Here is a 21,784-nt window from a genome sequence, read left to right on the forward strand (position 1 = left end):
CAGCAGTATGCAAGGCAAATGCCCTACTGCTGTGCTATCACTCCAATACCCTATGGACCAGTTCTTAAGACTTCCCGCCTCACAGTAGGATAAAGCCCGAGAGGCAGGAGACAGGTAAAAGGCTGCTGCTCTCCAGGCGTGGTGGTACCCACATGACAGTACCTTTCCCTCAGGGTCTATCAGGGTGTTCCCCCCCCCAGCACTACTGGGTGTGGCCCCCCAAACAAAGGCCCTCTGAAAGTCCTAAAAGGACTTTCTTTTTTTTTTTTTGGTTTTTGGGCCACACCCGGTAACGCTCAGGGGTTACTCCTGGCTATGCGCTCAGAAGTCGCTCCTGGCTTGGGGGACCATATGGGACACCGGGGGATCGAACCGCGGTCCGTCTCCTAGGCTAGCGCAGGTAAGGCAGGCACCTTACCTCCAGCGCCACCGCCCGGCCCCTAAAAGGACTTTCTTTTGGGGGCCATGTCCACTGCACCACATGACAGCACCCCTCCCCCAGGGCCTATCAGCAGCCTGCAAGGCAAACATCCCACCTCTGTGCTATCACTCAGGCCCCTTGAAAGGATTTTCAAGACAATCAGTGGTAGTTTTGTGTATTGGGCCACACTAAATAGTGTGTGGGGCAGGAGTGGGTGGGAGCAGCTATCTGGGATTCTACCATCATGGAAGGCAGGCACACCAAGAGCTTACTGTAGGCTCAGTTTTTCTTTTTAGGCCACACCTAGCGGTGTTCAGGGGTTACTCTGGCAGGCTTAAGGGGACCATATGGGACAAGGCAAATGTCCTATCCACTGGCTCCTCTAGGCATTTTTTCCTTGGTTCTGGCAATACCTAGCAATTCTCAGGGGGTTAGTAGTAAGGCTTGGGGGAGCATATGAAGTGCTGGAGATAAAACTTGAATTGGTTGCCTGCAAGGAAGTGCTCTCCCCATATTTTCTTTTTCTTTTTTTTTTCTTTTTGCCTTTTGGGTCACACCTGGTAACACTCAGAGGTTAATCCTGGCTATGCGCTCAGAAATCACTTCTGGCTTGGGGACCATATGGGATGCTGGAGGATGAAACTGTAGTCCATCTTAGGCCAGTGTGTGCAATGCCCTACCACCACCATTCAGGCCCCAGTCTACCCATTTTTCCTTTTTGCTCTGATGGGAGGAGTCACATGGTGGGGCATGAACCCTCTTTTGTGCTGGGGTTCAAACTCAGGCCAGCAATAGGCAAGGCAAAGTGCTTTGGACCTACTTACTATCTTTCAGGTCCCTGGAGAGGTTTTTCCCAACTTCAGTCCTGGTAGGATAAAAGGCATCTTATGAAAAGATCAGAGGACATAAGTAATGACCTGATTTACTCTCCAACATCTTTCATCCTTCCTTCTCTCAGTTCTGACCTGTAGGGGCACAGGGCAGGGGACTATGGAGCCAGACAGGACATTACTTCCCCATCCTAACCTAAAGATGCCAGTGCCCTAGAAACTACAGATCCGGGGCTGGAGAGATAGCATGGAGGTAAAGCGTTTGCCTTTCATGCAAGAGGTCATCGGTTCGAATCCCAGCGTCCCATATGGTCCCCCGTGCCTGCCAGGAGCGATTTCTGAGCATGGAGCCAGGAGTAACCCCTGAGCACTGCCGGGTGTGACCCAAAAAAAAACCACAAAAAAAAAAAAAAAAAAAAAAAAAAGAAACTACAGATCCTTTCCCTATAGGAATGAACACAAACAGTGAGAGACCAAAATTACACTTGGGCAATTGATTGAACTCAACTTTACAATTTTCCCAGAATTGTCTGTCCTTTAAAACCAAGTGGTTGTCTTCTGAGTTTCCTCTACCCAGAAAACCAACACCAGATAGATACCCTCACAACAAAGACCACACCATTTATTTACAAAGGCCGGTGTGGGGTGGGGATGGGAGTGCCTGGGACATCCAGTTTGGATTGCTCAGCAGTGGCTCCTTCACAGGTGGACTGAGTGGCAGCAGTAACAGGGGCCTCCATGAACTCCGACAGAGCACACACATGCCAGTGTTGGTCAAAGGCTCCCCTGCCAACTCTTCCTCCCACAGAGAGAAGGTTCTGGCCTAGAAGTTAACTGTTGACTCCAAAAGCAGAGGCTGTGAGTGTGAAGAGCCAGGGGCTCAAGGGCAAAGACTCATCCTCTCCAGGTCATGAGTGGGTGCCGTTCATAGCTCCAACAGCTCGATGGCCCTTCCATTTCAACTCAGCACCCATGCAGGGAGGTGCATTCATGCCCTAACCTCCAACAGCCTCGACTCCCATCTTGTGTTTTGGGGGGCCTGGAGGGAGCACAGATACCGAGTACCCAGGGTATTTGGGCAGGTCCTGTGCTCATGCAAATATGCATGAGTGCACTTGAGTATGTGCGGTTGGGGAAATGGAGCCAGAATGGCCCTGCAGGAGCCCTCTTAACTGTCATCATCACCCGTTCATTAGCATCCGTAATTCTCTGCAGGACATGCCAAGAGGGACAGAGTGTCTGACCCCCCAACTGTCAACAACCACACAGACTTTTGCTCCTTTTCTTCTATATCCAGAAAAATCTCTATTTCTTCTCTTTTGCTCCATCTCCCTGTGGCTGGGCCAGGGCTTGTCCAGACAGACTATCCCTGGCCTCTAGAGATCACCTATAGAGACTCAAGGAGCCAGGCATCTTCTCCCCCACCACCGGAAGTCCAGAGAGACCCCCTGAGAAAGTGCTGGACCAGGTTATTCCAGCAGCTGGTGGGTGAAACCCCACCAGGAAATTCTCACCTCCCTTAGGTTACAGCTGGGAGGGCCTGGGGGCGGGGGTGGGAAACCGGGAAATTTCCAGAAGTAACTAGGAGAGTGAACCCCTAGTGGCGGCAGATGAAGAGCCTCTTTCAGAATCTGGAGAGCTGGCACTATGGACAAACCACAGAAGCCGTGGGAGACGCTCTGTGAAGCAGGAGCAGGAAAGATGCTGCTGCACATACAGAGGTCAACCCCCAGCTCAATGATCTCGGGCTGTGCTGTGGTGCAGGGGCCCACCCTCCGAGGTCACCCAGCCATTGAAGAGGACAAGGGAGGAGATAGAGGGTGACAAGCAGCAGGTGGGGACTGGCAGAGGAACCAAACACTGGTGTCCGGGGGAAGGGAGGTGCAGGCACTGGCCCAGAACTTAGGAGAGCTGTGAGCCCAGGAGTCTCTCAATGGCCGCGTTAATATCCCCTCCGGTGGCGATCAGGGCCTGCAGGTTGGCCTCCCGGTTGATGAAGCCCATGGAGTTGAGCTGCTCCAGCTGTTGCTGGAACCTCACTTCTGGCGTCTGCACCTGGAAGGAAAGCAGGGACCCAGCTAAGCCACTCTGAACCCAAGATGGGGGCTGTAGCATCATTACAGTCAGGCCCAGGAGCAGGAAGAACATGCTGCAAACGAGGCCACAGGGTCTCTCTCAGCCAACCAGGCCAACAATTCAATGTGAGCCCAAGGATGTGGTGCTGCTCGGCCCTGAAGTTCTAGGGGTTGCCCAGGTCACCCCAGTAGGGATCAGGGTATCAAGTGGTGCTGGGGATTGAAACAAGATCAGCCACAGCAGTTTGGCCCTAAATCAAGTGATATCTTTCTGACTTGCATAACTTTTTTTTGGGGGGGGGGGGAGGGGGAGGATTTGGAGCCACACCTGGTGTTGCTCAGGGCTTTACTCCCTATTCTGTGCTCAGAGCACACTCCTTATGGAGGTCAGGGAATCCTATGGGGTGCCAGGGATTAAACCTGGTAGAGGGGCTGGAGCAATACGACAGTGGTAGGGCATTTGCCTTGCATGCGGCTGATCCAGGACGATCCCCAGTGTCCCATATGGTCACAGTAACAGAATAACATTCCAAGGTGTGGCCCAAAAGACCCTTCCCTCCAAAAAATAGTTTCAAAGTAATAAACCAAGAACAGTCCAGATTTCTCACTGCTTCCTAGCACAATCTGGAGGTGTTAACAGCTGTGGGATGAAAATGAGCTCTCCAGAGCTTCTAGTTTTTGTGTCTGTTCCTGGGTCAGGCCTTTTGCAAAGCAAGTGCTCTACCCAATGTGTTATATTTCCGACTTTTTTTTTTTTTTTTTGGTTTTTGGGTCACACCCAGCAATGCTCAGGCTCAGGGAACCATATGGGATGCCAGGATTCGGGCCAATGACCTGCATGAAAGGCAAATGCCTTACCTTCATGCTATCTCTCCAGCCCCTCTTTTATCTTTTTGTTGTGTTTGTTTTTAGGCCTCAGCCAGCGGTGCTCAGGGGTTACTACCGGCTCTGTGTTCAGGAATCACTCCTGATGGGTTTAGGGAATTATATGGTATGCCGGGGATCAAACCTGGGCCAGGGGCCGGAGTGGTGGCGTAAGACATCTGCCTTGTGTGTGCTAGCCTAGGACGAACCGTGGTTCGATCCCCAGCGTCCCATATGGTCCCAAGCCAGGAGTAACCTCTGAGCATCACCAAGTGTGGCCCAAGAAACAAACAAAAAATACCCTGGACCAACCTTCTGCAAAGCAAACGCCCTACCCACTATACTATTCCTCTGAGTTTTTTAGAGCAATACCAAGGATCAAACAAAGGGCCACAGGCCAATAAGAAAATACCCACTGTTCAGCCCGTCCCTGTCAGGACCACTCTTGTCTCAAAGTCCTAGCAACGAAAACAAGCCAAGGAGGATGAGTTATTTTCTTTTTTCTTTTTTTGGTTTTTGGGCCACACCTGATGTTACTCAGGGGTTACTCCTGGCTGTCTGCTCAGAAATAGCTCCTGGCAGGCACGGGGGACCATATGGGACACTGGGATTCGAACCAACCACCTTTGGTCCTGGATCGGCTGCTTGCCAAGGTAAACGCTGCTGTGCTATCTCTCTGGGCCCAAGATGAGTTATTTTCAAGGTTACAAGGGTCTGAAGCGAGGTCTGGCCCATTCCAAAAGGCTGTCCTCTATATTCTCTGGTGGCCCTTGCTTGACACTACCAAGATGTAACAGGGGTCCCCACCCTAATGTCACTGCCCCACGTACCTGTGAGTTTCCACTTCCAGCAAGAAGCTGGATCATCTGCTGCATGAGCTGCCGCTGGGCCCCAGTTGGGGAGGGTGTGGTTGATGGGGTTGGTGAGGAGGTGGGGACCTCAGGTGGGGCTCCGGGGTTGCCACCTGCAGAAGGTGCTGGGGTACGGGACATTCCAAAGGAGCCAAGGCTGAGGGCAGGGGAGACCAAGACATGGAAATAGCATGCGGGAAAGGGTGGCGATGGGAAATTCAGAAGGAAAGGTGAAAACAAAAAAACAAAAACCAGGAAAACACTTTCAGAGACATGCAGAGCATGGCAGGAAGGAGAGAGCCCCAACCTGCTGTCCTCTCCCTGGCTTCTTAGACACCAAACACACCCATAAACCCATCCCACCTGGGCATTGATCACGCCCACCCAGACATTGCCTTACCTATCTAGGCACTGGCCCTGCCCACTCAGGGAACCAAGCAAGCTCCTCCCACCTGTCTACTAGCACTCACCTAGGCACTAGCCCTGGGGCCTCTGTCTGCAGGGTTTGCAGTCCCTGCTGGATTTGCAGCAGTGCCTGCATGGCACGCGGGTTGGTGAGGATGGAGAGAGACTCTGGATTCTGCATCTGTATGAGAGATGCATAGAAAAAGATAGGAAGGCCACTGAAGTCCCAGCTCTGCTGTACTCCAAGAGGTCAATTGGGCTGCAGGGACAGGTGCCACACTTACCTGTTGCAGGAAAACAGGGAGCTGCAGGCGGAGCTGTTCCTGCAGCTGGGGATTCCCTGCGAACAGCGGCACATTGACCATCATCTGCCAGAGGGGAGAGGGGATTGGAGGAGGCAATATACAGTTCCCTCAGGCCCCAGGCAGTGCACCTGGAGACTTCCTGTGGGTCCAGAAGGGATGGAAGGTGGGGGACAGGACCCACACTGTTCTGGTATCAGCTGTCTCAGGTCAGCTCTAGGTATCCTCAGGGCACTGGAGTTTTCTTTCCTTTTTGGTTTTTGGGGCAACAGCCAGCTGTGTGCAGGGCTTATTCCTGGCAGTACTAGAGGATCTAGGTAATACTGGGGATCAAGCTAGGATTGCAGCAGTTATAGCAAGCACCTTATCTGTCTTATCACTCTGGCTAGGGATTTCCATTGTAGAGGACAGGACTTGCTTATGTCTCATAGTTCATGGCCACTCAGTGCTGATGTTCCTGGGCTGACCCCAGGACTGGCCTCAGCCAGGAAATCCACTCCCCAGCTTGCTTCCCAGGTGCAGCTGATACCTGAGCAGCAAAGTCGGGGTTCTGGGCAAGCGCCTGCATCATGCTGCGCATGTAGGGTGCAGAGATCACGTTCTGCATCAGCTGAGGATTCTCAGAGATCTGCTGGAGCAGGGCCTGCATCTCGGGGCTGTTGAACATCCCTGGACAAGGCGGGAAGCAAGACGGTAACCAGATGGTGCCACAATACCAGCCCACTCCAGCCCGCCTGACTTCAGACACTTCCTGAATGGCTCAGGGAACATGGGTCAGGACCCCCGTTTCTGTGTACCCCAAATGCTCTCCAATTCCTCTGCCAAAGGTAAGACAGCTGACCATTCCATCCAAGTCATTCTCTCTGCCTGGTTCAGACAAGATCAGGAGTGGAAGTGTTTGACTGTCTTAGGGGCTGAGTGCCGTTCTTACACTCCATCCCCTTCAGAAGCAGGTATGCCTGTGGTTTGGCAGGTGCTTGGGCTCGGGCTATCTGTGCCATATGACACACCCGAGACTCAAGAACTTAACCTATAGACTGATAAAGGGATCAGTGTTCAAACACAGTATGCCTAAAACCCAATTATGAGTAACTTTGTAATTGCTTGGTGACTAAACAAAACTTTTAAAAATATTAAAAACTTTTTAAAAAAAAAAAAAAAAAAAAAAGAACAAAAAGGGCCCGGAGAGATAGCGCAGCGGTGTTTGCCTTGCAAGCAGCCGATCCAGAACCAAAGGTGGTTGGTGTCCCATATGGTCCCCCGTGCCTGCCAGGAGCTATTTCTGAGCAGACAGCCAGGAGTAACCCCTGAGCACCGCCGGGTGTGACCCAAAAACCAAAAACCAAAAAAAAAAAAAAAAAGAACAAAAAGCTATGTAGCCAGGGATAGAGTTTATGCTCCTGTCCAACCCCTACCCCGGGCGATCTGAAACGTATCAAGGATCACTCCAGAGTCTAGAGACACTGGGGCATCCATATTTCCAGGGTCACAGGACAGTCATAGTGCAAGTAAATGGGATGCCCCTAATGCTACCAGAAACCTACCACCTCCCTTCCTCCCCACAAATTAATGCCCAGGGTCTTCCCAAGGCCCCAGCACAGTATGCAGAAAGCACTGCAGGGTAGAGTTTACTCCTGAAAGACAGAGGGCCAGCTGTGACTCTTGAGGCTTCGACAGCCTTAATTCTTGGGAACACTGCAAACCCCAGAGGCCCTGCTCTTGGCACCCATGAAGCTAAGACATACCTGACCCCAGGCTAGCAGCATTGATCCCAAAGGGGTTCGAGACGGTTGGGTGCACCTGGCTGGTCCCCGATCCTCCATTGCCCTCCCCGCCGGCCCCGGGAGCCTGGGAGGAAGGGGGCGAGGGGCTCCAGGGGTTCGGGAGGGGTTCTCGGTTCTCAGTCCGCAGAGGCTGGGACGAGGAGTTGTCGGAGTTCCCGGCCAGGGAGGAGAAGGGATTGCTGCCAAACTGGGAGAAGGCAAAGTTTTGGGTGAAGGTGTGAAAAAGATCCAGGGACATACTGGCATTTCAAGGGTTGTCAGATGGAGCCCCAGAAATCCCCCTCAGGCCATAGAGATAGCATGAAGGTAAGGCATTTGCCTTGCATGCAGAAGGACAGTGGTTCAAATCCCAGCATCCCATATGGTCTCCTGAGCCTGCCAGGAGCGATTTCTGAGCGTAGAGCCAGGAGTAACCCCTGAGCGCTGCCGGGTGTGAACCACAAACCAAAAAGAAAAAAGAAATCCCTCTCTCTCAGTTTAGCTTTCCAGAGATCCCAGAGGTTCCTGCCATTAGCAGACTCTGAGAAGCTGCAATGTCCACTACACATAATTGCTTCCCTGTTTATTCTGAGGGTCATGGGGACCAGGACTGATGGGACCAGTCCTGGGCAAAACTGGGGTCTTTCTACAGCCAGCAATGCTTAGGCCCTACTACTAAAGGTTTCCTGTTTTGGTAACTTGCCAGACAGAAATTTAACACATTCTGCCTATTTACTTGGGAGTTCCTGGAATAAATCCAGTGATTCCTAAATCCATTAGGAATCTATTTTATGAGGGGAGAGTCACACACAGCAGTGCTCAGGGGATACTCCTGGCTCTGCACTCAGAAATCGCTCCAGGCAGGCTCAGGGATCAAACCTCGGTTGGTCCCAGGTCTGCTGCTTACAAGGCAAATGCCCTACCTGTTGTGCTATCACTTCGGCCCCCTTAGAATCTATTCTTGGTTCTGCAATCAGGGATCAATCCTGGAAGACTATTGGAGCTCCAAGGACCATAAGAGGTGCTAAGGAATGCACCTAGCACAGCAAAATATTAAGGTGAGGACTAGCACAGCGGTAGGGCATTTGCCTTGCATGCGGCAGATCCAGAATGGACCTGGTTCAATCGGCGTCCCATATGGTCCCCCTAGCCAGGAGCAATTTCTTTTTTTTTTTTTTTGGTTTTTGGATCACTCCCAGCAGCACTCAGGGGTTACTCCTGGCTCTACTCTCCTGGCAAGCTCAGGGGACCATATGGGATGCCAGGATTTGAACCACCGTCCTTCTGCACGCAAGGCAAATGTCTTAACTCCATGCTATCTCTCCGGCCCCAACCAGGAGCAATTTCTTTTTTTTTGTTTTTGTTTTTGGGTCACACCTGGCAGCGCTCAGGGGTTCCTCCTGGCTCTATGCTCAGAAGTCGCTCCTGGCAGGCTCAGGCACCATATGGATGCCGGGATTCGACCACCAACCTTCTGCATGCAAGGCAAACGCTTTACCTCCATGCTATCTCTCTGGCCCCCAGGAGCAATTTCTGAGCTCAGTCAGGAGTAGCCCCTGAGCATCACTAGGTGTGCCTACCCCCCAAAAAAGCAAAATGTAAGGGGAGTATCACCCCTGCTGTCTTATTTGTTTTGTTTATTTTGTGTCATAACCAGATCTGCTCAGGAATTACTCCAGGTAGTACTCGGATCCATATGGATATGGAGATCAAACCTGGGTCTGCGGAATGTAAGGCAGGTGCTGTACCTCTTGTACTATCATTCTGGCTCCTGTCTTATTTCTCTGGCTGCTAGATTTTTTTTGTGTGTGTTTGCTTGTTTGTTTGTTTTTTTGGCAGGGTCACACCCGGTGGCTCTGTGGTCACTCAGAAATTATAGTCCCGGGAGACCATACAGGAAGCTAGGGATCAAACCCAATCAGCACCCGGCGGTGCTCAGGGGTTACTCCTGGCTGTCTGCTCAGAAATAACTCCTGACAGGCACGGGGGACCATATGGGACAACGGGATTCGAACCAACCACCTTTGGTCCTGGATCGGCTGCTTGCAAGGCAAACGCCGCTGTGCTATCTCTCCGGGCCCCTGACTGTTTTAATTTTCTTTTTTCTTTTTGGTTTTTGGGTCACACCTGGTGGCGCTCAGGGGTTACTCCTGGCTCTACGCTCAGAAATCACCTCTGGCAGGCACAGGAGACCTTATGGAATGCCGGGAATCGAACCACTGTCCTGCATGGAAGGCAAACTCCTTACTGGCTAGTTTTAATTTTCTTTTTTTTTTTTTCCGGCCATATGGGATGCCGGGGGATCGAACCACGTTCCTTCCTTGACTAGCGCTTGCAAGGCAGACACCTTACCTCTAGCACCACCTCGCCGGCCCCTAGTTTTAATTTTCTTGAGCACACTGTGGAAACATAATATTTCTTCTTCCATTTCTATAGTGACAATAGCTACTGTTTACTGAGCATCTACTATATACCTGACTGTTTCTATTCAAATTTGCCTTATTTTTCTTATAAATCAATGATCAAAATATGGCCTTAGTACCACTGGTAAAGTTTCAAACTTTTTTCTTTAATTGGGCTTGGGGGCCTCAACTGGCGTGCTCAGGGGTTACCTAAGGGTGTGAGTCATTCCTAGTGGTGCTCAAGGAACTTTAAATTACTGGAGATTAAACTCAAAGCTCCTACAGAAAAAAACATGTACTCTTGGGGCTGGAGCAAATAGCACAGCGGTAGTGTGTTTGCCTTGCACACTGAAGAGCTGGGATGGACCTGTGTTTGATCCCCGGCATCCCATATGGTTCCCTGGGTCTGCCAGGAGTGATTTCTGAGCATAGAGCCAGGAGTAATCCCTGAGCACCTCTGGGTTTGGCCCCAAAACCAAACCAAACCAACAAAAAAAACCATGTAATCCTGTCTGTCGCTAAACTATTTCTCTGGCCCCTAAGACTAGTATTGGGAGGGTTGTAGCTTCAACCCAGCCCACCTGACTGAGATCATGCCCACTTTCTGAGATTTCAGGCCCAGTCCACACTCCGAGGACTCACAAGGAGCAGAACAGGCAGGTTGCCGCAGATTGGTCTGGGTCTGAAAGGAGAGATTCTGGAAGCCCCAAGCCCACCTGCTCCCGAGCAGCACTGAACATGGGCTCCTGGATGTCTGTGTACATGCGGCGCAGGGCATTGTACCCCCCAGGGATGCTCTCCAGGTTGCTTAGGGCCCGGTCCTGGTTCCGCATCATCTCCTGCATCATGGCTGGGTTCCGGGCAAGCTCCATCGTCTGCGACACAAGGAGAGAAACAGAGAACATGGGAATAGGAAGTACCCTGTTGGGGAATTGGAGGCCCTAAAGAGGGGCTTATTCCAGGATCAGGATTCTAGGTCCAAACTGGCTATAAGGTGACCACATTTTTCTTTCCTCATTTAAAACCTAGGGGCCGGGGCCGGAGAGATAGCATGGAGGTAAGGCGTTTGCCTTTCATGCAGGAGGTCACTGGTTCGAATCCCGGCACCCCATATGGTCCCCCGTGCCTGCCAGGAGCAATTTCTGAGCCTGGAGCCAGGAATAACCCCTGAGCACTGCCGGGTGTGACCCAAAAACCAAAAAAAAAAAAAAAAAAAAAAACCTACGGGCCGGCGAGGTGGCGCTAGAGGTAAGGTGTCTGCCTTGCAAGCACTAGCCAAGGAAGAACTGCTGTTCGATCCCCCGGCATCCCACATGGTCCCCCCAAGCCAGGGCAATTTCTGAGCGCTTAGCCAGAAGTAACCCCTGAGCATCAAACGGGTGTGGCCCGAAAAACCAAAAAAACAACAACAAGAACAACAACAAAACAACAAACCTAGGCCCCACAGGGGGACAGAAAGATTATACAGCAGGTATAGCGCTTCCCTTGCATATGAGTAACTCAGATTCAATTCTCAGCATCCGGTCCCTAAGCACCACTAGGAGTGATTCCTGTGTGTAGAATCAGAAGTAACCCCTGAAGGCCCAGAGAGATAGCACAGTGGCGTTTGCCTTGCAAGCAGCCGATCCAGGACCAAAGGTGGTTGGTTTGAATCCCGGTGTCCCATATGGTCCCCCGTGCCTGCCAGGAGCTATTTCTGAGCAGACAGCCAGGAGTAACCCATGAGCATCACCGGGTGTGGCCCAAAAACCAAAAACCAAAAAAAAAAAAAAAAAAGAGTAACCCTTGAGCATGGCCAGGTGAAGCCCCAAATCAAATAAACAAAAGATCTAGGCATCAAAGCTCCTTATTTGAGAGAAATTTTTTTTCTGGTTTTTGGGCCACAACCAGTGATGCTCAAGAGTTACTCCTGGTTAAGCGCTCAGAAATGGATTCTGGCTTAGGGGACCACCTGGGATGCCTGGTATCAAACTAGGGTCCGTCCTGGGTTAGCTGTGTGAAGGCAAATGCCCTACCTACTGCTGTGCTATCACTCTGGCCCCTGAGGGGAATTCTTTTCTTGTTTGTTTTTTTTGGGGGGGGGTCACACGGAGGTGCTTAGGGGTTACTCCTGGCTCTGCCCTCAGATTATCACTCCTGGCAGGCATGGGATCACATGGGAGCCAAGATTCGAACCACCATCTGTCATGGATCAGCTGCTTGCAAGGCAAATTCCCTACAGCTGTGCTATCTCTCCAGCCCCTGAGGGGAATTCTTAATAGGGTGCATGATTCTAAACTCAAACTTAGAGTCCACAGGTATTTTGGGGGGTAATTAGGAAATGGGGTGGGGATGGATGCAAGAAAGGAGAGGAGGCAGAAGGTAAAAAACACATAGAGCTCCTACATATAGGCACAGATAAGGTAATTGATAGTTTAATTTATTTCATCCCCCAGAGTGAAAACTTCCCTCCCCCATCGGTATTTCAGTCCCTATTTTGCAGAATGAGGACAGGTGAAGACTCAATTCCGGGGCCAAACAGCCCATTCAGAGCCAAGGGTTCAGCAATCAGCAGCATCAACTCCAGAATCAATTCCACTGGGATCAACCCCAGGGTCACCTACAGCCCAGACTCCACCTGGATTCTACTGCTGAGCCACACCCTAAGATTAATTCACTCAATGACTATCACTAGGAAATAATGGGGCAGGGCCCGGAAGCGGCGTTTGCCTTACAAGCAACCGATCTAGGACCAGGTTGGTTAGAATCCCGGTGTCCCATATGGTCCCCCGTGCCTGCCAGGAGCTGTTTCTGAGCAGACAGCCAGGAGTAACCCCTAAACACCACCGGGTGTGGCCCAAAACCAAAAAACCAAAAAACCCAAAAAAAAAGAAAAAAGAAATAATGGGGCTGGAGAGATAGCATGGAAGTAGCGCGTTTGCCTAGCATGCAGAAGGACAGTGGTTTGAACCCCGGCATCCCATACGTTCCCCCAAGCCTGCCAGGAGTTATTTCTGAGCGTAGAGCCAGGAATAACTTCTGAGCGCTGCTAGGTGTGATCCCAAAACCAAAAAAAAAAAAGAAAGAAAAGAAATGGGGCCGGGCGGTGGCGCTAAAGGTAAGGTGCCTGCCTTGCCTGCGCTAGCCTTGGACGGACCGAGGTTCGATCCCCCGGTGTCCCATATGGTCCCCCAAGCCAGGAGCAACTTCTGAGCACATAGCCAGGAGTAACCCCTGAGCGTTACCGGGTGTGGCCCAAAAACCAAAAAAAAAAAAAAAAAAAAAAGAAAGAAAAGAAATACAAAATTGTTTGTGGTTGAGTTTCAGGCTTCAGGCACTGTTTTATTTATTTTTTAAATGTTATTGATTTGTGATGGGTTAGTTGTTGACCGGGTCCCTCCCTGTTGGCCTCCGGCAATCCCATGAGCTATAGCTCTCCAGCAACTCAGTAACAGTTTTAGACTGTGAACCCAAATATGGCAATTCTTAGCCTGAAGGAAGGTTTCTAGCAGTCCCAGGTGGAAATTCCCCAAGACCAACACAAAGCAGGAACCCACTGGTCCTAAGAGAAGTTCTTGGGGCCAGAGCCATAGCACAGTGGTAGGGGTTTGCCTTGCACAGGCCAATCCAGGACAGACCACCCATATGGTCCCCAAACCCCTGCCTGAGCCTGCCAGGAGCAATTTCTGAGTGCAGAGCCAGAAGTAACTCCTGAGCGCCCCTGGGTATGGCCCAAAAACCAAAACCAAACCAAACCAAACAAAAACAAAACAAAAGTTCTGTACTTTCTAGCATTGCTTTTTACTTCCAGGCTGCTGTCCTGGGCCCTAAAGCCCTCTTTTCTTTTCTTGACATATACTTCCTCTTTTGAGTTTCAACTTCTATGGCTTATGAGGGCACTGTGCTCCTGGGGGAATCCTTAATTATCCAGAGGGCAGCACCCCACCCCTGTTCTTTGTTCTTTTGGGGGATCCCACCCTGGTGGTGCTGATGATTCAGCCAGGCAGGGCTTCAAACCTGCAAAGACTGCCCAAGGTAGGCACCCAACCCACTATACTATCTCTCTCATCCCTGTTCTTTTTGTTTTGTTTTGTTTTGTTTTGGGGCCACACCCAGCAGCACTCAGGGGTTACTCCTGGCTCTGTGCTCAGAAATTGCTCCTACAGGCTCAGAGGACAATATGGGATGCCGGAGACTGAACCCAGGTCCATCTCAGGTTGTCTACACACAAGGCAAACAACCTTTGGTTGTGCTAACTCGCCAGCCCCTCATCCCTGTTATAATTGCCCGTCTCACTTCTCTCTTGGAGACCAGAAGTCCCAAGTACTCATTACTGTCCCTCCTGGGTGAAAAATGACCACTCAGTGAATGAATGAATGAATGAATGAATGAATGAAGGCAAAACGCAAGTGAAGGGAAGGCCAGGCAGATCAGGACTGGCTTCACCAATACCACCTCTCAAACTCACCTGCCTCATGAGTTCGGGGTTGTTGAGCATGTGGCTAATCTCGGGGTTGCGCTCCATCAGCTGTTGCATCTGGGGGTTGGCCATGATCATGTGGCGCATCAAGTCCGGATTGGACATCATGTCCTGAACCAAGGGGTTCTCCATGATCTGTGAGAGCATCTCGGGGTTGGACATCAGCTGTCTCTGCATCTGCTGCTGCAGCTCCATGAAGTTGGCAGAGCCTAGTCCCAGGCTGCCCAGGCCCAGGATACCCCCGAAGCCAGCTGCAGGGAAGGGACAGGGTCATTGCCGGCTGCTGGGGCCCATCCTGTCTGGGTTAACCACTGGACAGTGGGTGTCAGTGTCTATCTAGAGCCTTAGTCCCTGCTCCACAGCTGCTTGGAGAACAGCCCATGGGACTAAGATTGCGCAGGCCTGCATGTAGGGCCTAATGGGTATCTGTGTCCCCCCAAAGTCTCTGCTAGGCTGTATCCAAAGGCTAGGCTCCTCACAGATTCCCTTGCCCCTCCTTTTCCCTATGCTCACCTCTATCACAGATTGATTTCCTACCCGCTTGCCTCCTGTCACAGAACGTTCACACTACAAAAGTCCCTGGTTCCTTTTACTCTGGGTCAGCCCATGCCTTCCAGCCCCTCCACACACTTACAGAGAATGGATGCGGTAATGCTGGGGGGGCCGTCTCCACCCCCAGGGGAAGGTCCCCCCCCACTGCTTCGTCGGCTTCCACTGCCAGCATCTGAGGTGGTGCCTCCAGAGGTGGAGGGCTGGGTGGGGGTGGCAGGAGACGCAGGCATGGTGCCGGGTGCTGAGGAGGGATCTGGAGTGGAGGGGGGTGAAGCAGTGACCGCAGCTGGATCTTGAGCCCTGGAGACACAGAAAGACACCCCAAGCGAACGTGACAACGGGAAGAGGATTCATGAGGTTCTTCTGTGTTTACTGGGTGCTTCCTAGGGTGTGGAGGTCAGCCCAGAGCACCACGAGCAACTAGGGAAAGAATCTGAGTGGAACAGGGAGCCCAACAGAAACAGGACCTGATTCATTGGGAAACTTACTTCTGAGGCGTCTTGATGACCAGATGGACAGTGAGTCCATCCTTGATCCCGTGCTGGCTCAGGGTGTCCCCATCCTTGAGGATCTTGCCTGCGAAGATCAGGACCAGCTGATCCTGCTGAGCCTTAAATCTCCTGGAGATTTCCTCTTTGAACTGCAACCAAGAGAAAGCGTTACTTAGGAACAGTGGGTGCTGCCCCAAAGCCTAAGGCTCTTTTAAAAAAAAACATGGGGCCGGGCGGTGGCGCTAGAGGTAAGGTGCCTGCCTTGCCTGCGCTAGCCTTGGATGGACCGCGGTTCGATCCCCCCGGTTTCCCATATGGTCCCCCAAGCCAGGAGCGGATAGCCAGGAGTAACTCCTGAGCGTTACCGGGTGTGGCCCAAAAACCAAAAAAAAAAAAAAAAAAAAATTTATTATATTTAGGTTTTTGGGCCACAGCTGCAGCATTCAGGGGTTACTCCTGGCTTTGTGCTCAGAAATCGCTCCTGGCAGGTTCAAAAGACCATGTGGGATGCAAGGGCAAAGGCCCTACTGCTGTGCTATCCCTCTGGCCCTACCCCTGAGGCTCTATCTAATTCCAGTCCTTCCCCTAAACTCTGTGGGAGGGCCATTTTGCATTCTCTACCCACCCCTCCTATAGAAATAAGTGGCTCCTTTTTTTACCTTCTGTTTTCATTTTTTTGGAGGCCACACCCAGCGGTGTTTGGAGGACCAAAGAGGGTTCTTGGGACAAAACCAGGGCAGGCCATGTATAAGGCAAGCACACTGCCCATTGTACTTTCTCTCCTTTTTCGAGAAGAAGGATTTGAGCCACACCCAGTAGTGAGTGCTCAGGGCTTAATCCTGGCAACGCACAGGGGATCAAATGGGATGGGGGCAGGGAATTGAATCTGGGTCGGCCATATTTAAGGCAAATGTTCTACCCACAGTACTTGGCCCCATTTTTTTTACATTTGGGGTCCCGGCCGGAGAGATAGCATGGAGGTAAGGCGTTTGCCTTACATGCAAAAGGACCGTGGTTCAAATCCTGGCATCCCATATGGTCCCGAGATTGCCAGAAGCAATTTCTGAGCGTAGAGCCTGGACTAACCCCTGAGCGCTGCCAGGGTGACCCCCCAAAAAAACAAAACCAAAAAACAAAACATTTGGGGTCCCACCTGGTGGAGCTTGGGGACTATTCCCAGTTTGTTCTTAGGGATCCCTCCACATGGTGCTCAGGAAACCCCAGTGTGCTACTGAGAATGGAATTTTGACCTTCCGTATGCAAAACCTATGCTCAGCTCAACTGCTAAGCTATTTCTCCTTGGCCCCCCCTTTCTTTTTTGGAGGCCCTGGGAAATCAAACCCAGGGTCCTCACACATGTACGCAAGTACTCTATAACTAAGTCATATCCCAGTGCAACCCATCCCCACATTCTTTTTGTTTTGTTTGTTTGGGGTCCACACTGTGGTGCTGAAGGGCTACTGTCCCACTCAGTGTTCAGGAGTGACTCAGAAAGTACATAGGGGGGGCCCGGCGTTTGCCTTGCAAGCAGCCGATCCAGGACCAAAGGTGGTTGGTTCGAATCCCGGAGTCCCATATGGTCCCCAGTGCCTGCCAGGAGCTATTTCTGAGCAGACAGCCAGGAGTGACCCCTGAGCAATGCCGGGTGTGGCCCAAAAAAAAAAAAAAAAAAAACAAAAACCAAAAACAAACCAGGGCCGGTGTGGTGGCGCTAGAGGTAAGGTGTCTGCCTTGCCAGCACTAGCCTAGGATGGACCGCGGTTCGATCTCCCGTTGTCCCATATGGTCCCCCAAGCCAGGAGCGACTTCTGAGCACACAGCCAGGAGTAACCCCTGAGCGTCACTGGGTGTGGCCCAAAAACAAAAACAACAACAACAACAAAAGTACATAGGGAAGCTGGTGATGGCAGGAATGAAACCTGGTGCTCCTACATGTGAAGCATGTGCTCAGTCTTTGAATCAGTTACTTTCTTTTTGTTGGTTTGTTTTTGTTTTTTGGGTCATACCCGGCAGCGTTCAGAGGTTACTCCTGGCTCTAGGCTCAGAAATCGCCCCTGGCAGGCACAGGGAACCATATGGGATGCTGGGATTCGAATCATCTTCCTTCTGCATGAAAGGCAAAAGCCTTACCTCCATGCTATCTCTTGGCCCCATCAGTTGCTTTCTTAAGCAAGAGCAGAAGCCTCTCCACTCTGGTCCAGCTGCCCATCCCACAAGGCCACCTCCATGATCTGCCTCTTCAGCTCCAGGATCCAGGGCCTGGGAAGGCATCCTGCCAGGCAGCTTCTCTCCATCTATCACTTTTAACATTCTTGTTTTTTTTTTTTTTAAGGGAGGGCACACCTGACAGTGCTTAAGGGTTATTCCTGGCAGTGCCCAAGGGACCATATGGGATGTTGGAGATCGAACTTGGGGTTGGCCATATGCAAGGCAAATGCCCTACCCACTGTGCTATCACTCAGGCCTCGTCCTTCTACATTCTTGGACCTGGCTATCTCTCCAATCTTTCATTCTCAGGCCTCCTGTCATACTGCTCTCATCCTCAGCCTTTTTCCTAAAATGATGACAACTAGAAAAAGGTTATTCCATGAAGCATAAACCATAACTAACTTAAGGGGGCCAGAGTGATAGATGGTACAGCAGGTAGGGCATTTGCCTTGCCAGCTACTGGCCCAGGTTTGATTCCGAACATCCCACTGGTCACCCAAACTCTTTCTGGGTGCAGAGCCAGAAGTAAGCGATAAGCATTGCTGTCTGTGTCCCTAAAACAAAAACAAACAAAAAAAACCCCCAACCATTACCATATTAAAGGTATAAGTCCCCAGAGCTGGAGAGACACAGGACAATGGGGAAGGTACTTGCTTTACACACAGCCTATGTGGGTTTGATCCCAGGAATCCATAGGATGCCTAGAGTAAGCCCTGAACACTGTGGGTATGGCCCAACTCCCCTAACCCATAAAAGTCTATAAAGTATATTATCTCCACCTTATTACTGTGGTTTTCATTTGGGGGGGCCACACCCAAAGGTGCTAGGGAATTCATAACTGCTAAATTACGGGCTCTCACAGGCAAAGTGCACTCCAACCCTTTGAGTACAAGTTCTATTTTATTTGTTTATATAGGGGTTACGACAGGCTCTGCATTTAGGAATTACTCCTGTAGTGCTCAGAAGACCACATGAGATGCCAAGGATCAAACTTGGCCAGCCATGTGCAAGGCAAATGCCCTACCCTCTATACTATTACTCTGGCCAAGTCCCATTTTTAGGGGGTGCTCAGGGATTTCTCCTTGCCTCTTCACTTAGGAACTACTTCTGGTAGTGCTTGGGAGAACCATACTAGACGCCAGGGGTTAAACTGGGGTCCTTGCTTGTAAGGCAAACACCCTACCAACTGTATTATCATTCCACCCTAAACCCCTTTTTTTTGTGTGTTTGGGCCACACTCAAATAAAACCATGCAGGGGCCAGAGAGATAGCATGGAGGTAGGGTGTTTGCCTTTCATGCAGAAGGATGGTAGTTCAAATCCTGGCATCCCATATGGTCCCCCGTGCCTGCCAGGGGGGATTTCTGAGCATAGAGGCAGGAATAACCCCTGAGCGCTGCCGGGTGTGACCCAAAAACCCAAAATAAAATAAAATAAAATAAAATAAAACCATGCTCAGTTATGATCAGAAATTATTCCTGACAGGCTCAGGGTCCATATGAGATGTGGGGATCAAACTGGATCAGCCATGTGCAAAGACAAGTGCTTTATATGCCATACTATCTCCATTTTTTGTTTTGTTTCGGGGCCACACCAGTCATGCTCAGGATTACTCCTGGCTCTGCCCTTAGAAATTGCTCCTACTTAAATGGGACGGGTTCAGTGGCCCAAGCGATAGGGCGTTTGCCTTGCATGCATGTGCACACATTGACTTAGGAGGGACTGCGGTTAGATTCCCCACCCCCCACCCCCGCGTCCCATATTGTCCCCCAAGCCAGGAGCGATTTCTGAGTAACCTCTGGGCAGGCTCAGGGGACCACAGAGATGAAGGGAATCAAATCCAAGTCAAGTCGTTGTGCAAGGCAAACGCCCTACTGCTGTGCTCTCTGGCCCTTTTTTTTTTTGGTTTTTCGGGCCACACCTGTTTGATGCTCGGAAGTTACTCCTGGCTAAGTGCTCAGAAATTTCCCCTGGCTTGGAGGGACCATATGGGACACCGGGGGATCGAACCACGGTCCTTCCTTGGCTAGCGCTTGCAAGGCAGACACCTTACCTCTAGTACCACTTCGCGGGCCCCGCTCTCTGGCCCTTTTTTTGTTTTGTTTTTTTTGTCTTTGGGGGTGGTTTTTTGGGGGGAGGGGGTTTTGGGTCACACCCGGTGACACTCAGGGGTTACTCCTGGCTATGCACTCAGAAATCACTCCTGGCATGGGGGACCATGTGGAAAACCAGGCATCGAACCGAGTTCCGTCCTGGATAAGCTGTGTGCAATGGCACATGCCCTATCGCTGCACTATTGCTCTTGCCCAGGCCCCAGCTCTTAAGCCAGAACATTGCCTTCTCTCCAATAAAGCTTTGCAGGGGAAAGGACTGAAACTAAAAAATAAGGTCCAGAGTGTGCTCTAAGGACTCTGCATATACTTAGGTCAAAGAGCTCCGCATATACGTTTCAGCTGACTCCTGGCTCTGTGCTTGGGGGTTACTCTTGGCAGTGCTTGGAGAATCCTATGTGTATAAAGTCAAGGGCAGAACCCAGGTTGGCCATGTGCAGAGGCATGATTGTGGGTTCGATTGTCGGGTACCACATTGCACCCCTCTTGCACTGTGGTACACAGAGTGGTTTAGAAAACCCTCAGTGGGGCCGGAGAGATAGCACAACGGAGGTAAGGTGTTTGCCTTTCATGCAGAAGGTTGGTGGTTCGAATCCCGGCGTCCCATATGGTCCCCTGTGCCTGCGAGGAGCAATTTCTGAGGCTGGAGCCAGGAGTAACCCCTGAGCACTGCCGGGTGTGACCCAATAACCACAAAAAAAAAAAAAAAAAAAAAAAAAGAAAAAAAAAGAAAAGAAAAGAAAACCCCGAGCACCTCCATTCTGACACACCCCCCCTTAGCTTCTGAAGACATAAGGATTTTTTTTTGGGGGGGGTCACACCTGGCTCTATGCTCAGAAATCGCCCCTAGCAGACTCAGGGAACCATACGGGATGCCGGGATTCGAACCACCGTCCTTTTGCATGCAAGGCAAATGCCCTACCTCCATCCGTGCTATCTCTCCAGCCCAAGACATAAGGATTTTAGAGTAGGGCATTCACCTTGCACGTGGTCGACCCAAGTTCGATCCCCAGCATCCCACAGGCTCCCCCCCCCCCCCGAGCCTGCCAGCCAGGAGTAACTAACCCTTGAGCACCACTAGACGTGGCCCCCAAAACCAAAAACATTGGTTTCCATTTTTGCAAAGAAATATTTTAGTAAGGTGGGAAGGCAATGGCGGCGGGCAGCACCACAGACCGGCTTTGGGGGGTGGGTAGTTCGGACGCCCCATCTCCCAGCAGCCGGGCAAACACACCACCCCGTCGGAGGCTCGAGGCTGCCAACCAGGAGGCCCGGCTCAGGCTCCGCCCGGTGCAATTCGGAAGCGGCCGCCGGGGGGTGGCGGCGGACTGGGCTCGAACCCTCGGCGCCGCGTGCAGTGCGTTTTTACTGAGCACCTACTGCGCGCTAGGCTGGGCGGACGTTCCCCCCCCCCCGATCCCAGAGCCGGCAATCGGGGTGGGGGGGACCCCCAAAACCCTGCATGCGAGGAAGGGACTAGTGGTAGGGGAAAGTCCCCCCCCCCATCGCCTCGAACCCGGGGCCAGCCACCCCGCGATGCCACGCTAACCCTTGCACCTCCCCGCCTCGCCTCGCCTCGCCACGCCCCCGGCCCCCGGGCAGCCCCGCCGGTGCACGCGCCCCCCAGCCCGGGGAGGGAGCACCCGCAAGTGCTCCCGGCTCTCCCCCGCACCCCGGCCGGCCCGCGCCACCTCCTTGACCGACGCCCGGTCGCAGATGACGATCTCCTCCTTGTCCTTGGGGGTCTTGACGGTGACTCGGATGGGGGGCCTCGCCTCCGACCCGCTCGGCTCCGCCATGCCGCCGCCGCCACCCGGCCGCCCGCCAGCTCGCTCTCGCTCCGGCTCCTCCTCCTCCTCCCTCCTCCTTCTCCTCCTCCGCCACCGCCGCCTCCTCCTCCCCGCCCGCCCGGCCTGCCCCGCTCGCTCTCTCGCTCGCTCGCTCCGATCGCGCTCGGCCTCGGCTCCGGCACCGCCCGCGCCCCGCCCCTGCGAGGCCACGGCCACAGCGCCCCGGGCGGACCGGGGGAGCACTGCAGGCAGAGTCGGCCG

At 52.0% G+C, this 21,784-nt stretch overlaps 1 protein-coding gene across 1 annotated transcript; it reads right to left on the reverse strand.

Annotated features, from left to right (window-relative positions):
• Positions 1 to 1,744: 1,744 nt before the first annotated feature.
• UBQLN4 (ubiquilin 4) lies at positions 1,745 to 21,564 on the reverse strand. The gene is made up of 11 exons (XM_049782248.1): positions 21,425 to 21,564; positions 15,413 to 15,564; positions 15,007 to 15,224; positions 14,361 to 14,623; positions 10,630 to 10,788; positions 7,494 to 7,719; positions 6,278 to 6,417; positions 5,731 to 5,814; positions 5,512 to 5,627; positions 5,021 to 5,198; positions 1,745 to 3,306 (listed from the first exon to the last, which is right to left on the reverse strand). Exons 1-11 carry the CDS (start codon positions 21,530 to 21,532, stop codon positions 3,154 to 3,156), a joined length of 1,797 nt encoding a protein of 598 aa, XP_049638205.1. The 5' UTR covers positions 21,533 to 21,564; the 3' UTR covers positions 1,745 to 3,153.
• Between the last annotated feature and the right edge of the window lie 220 nt (positions 21,565 to 21,784).

This window comes from Suncus etruscus, chromosome 10 (genome assembly GCF_024139225.1).
Source record: "Suncus etruscus isolate mSunEtr1 chromosome 10, mSunEtr1.pri.cur, whole genome shotgun sequence".
NCBI lineage: Eukaryota > Metazoa > Chordata > Mammalia > Eulipotyphla > Soricidae > Suncus > Suncus etruscus.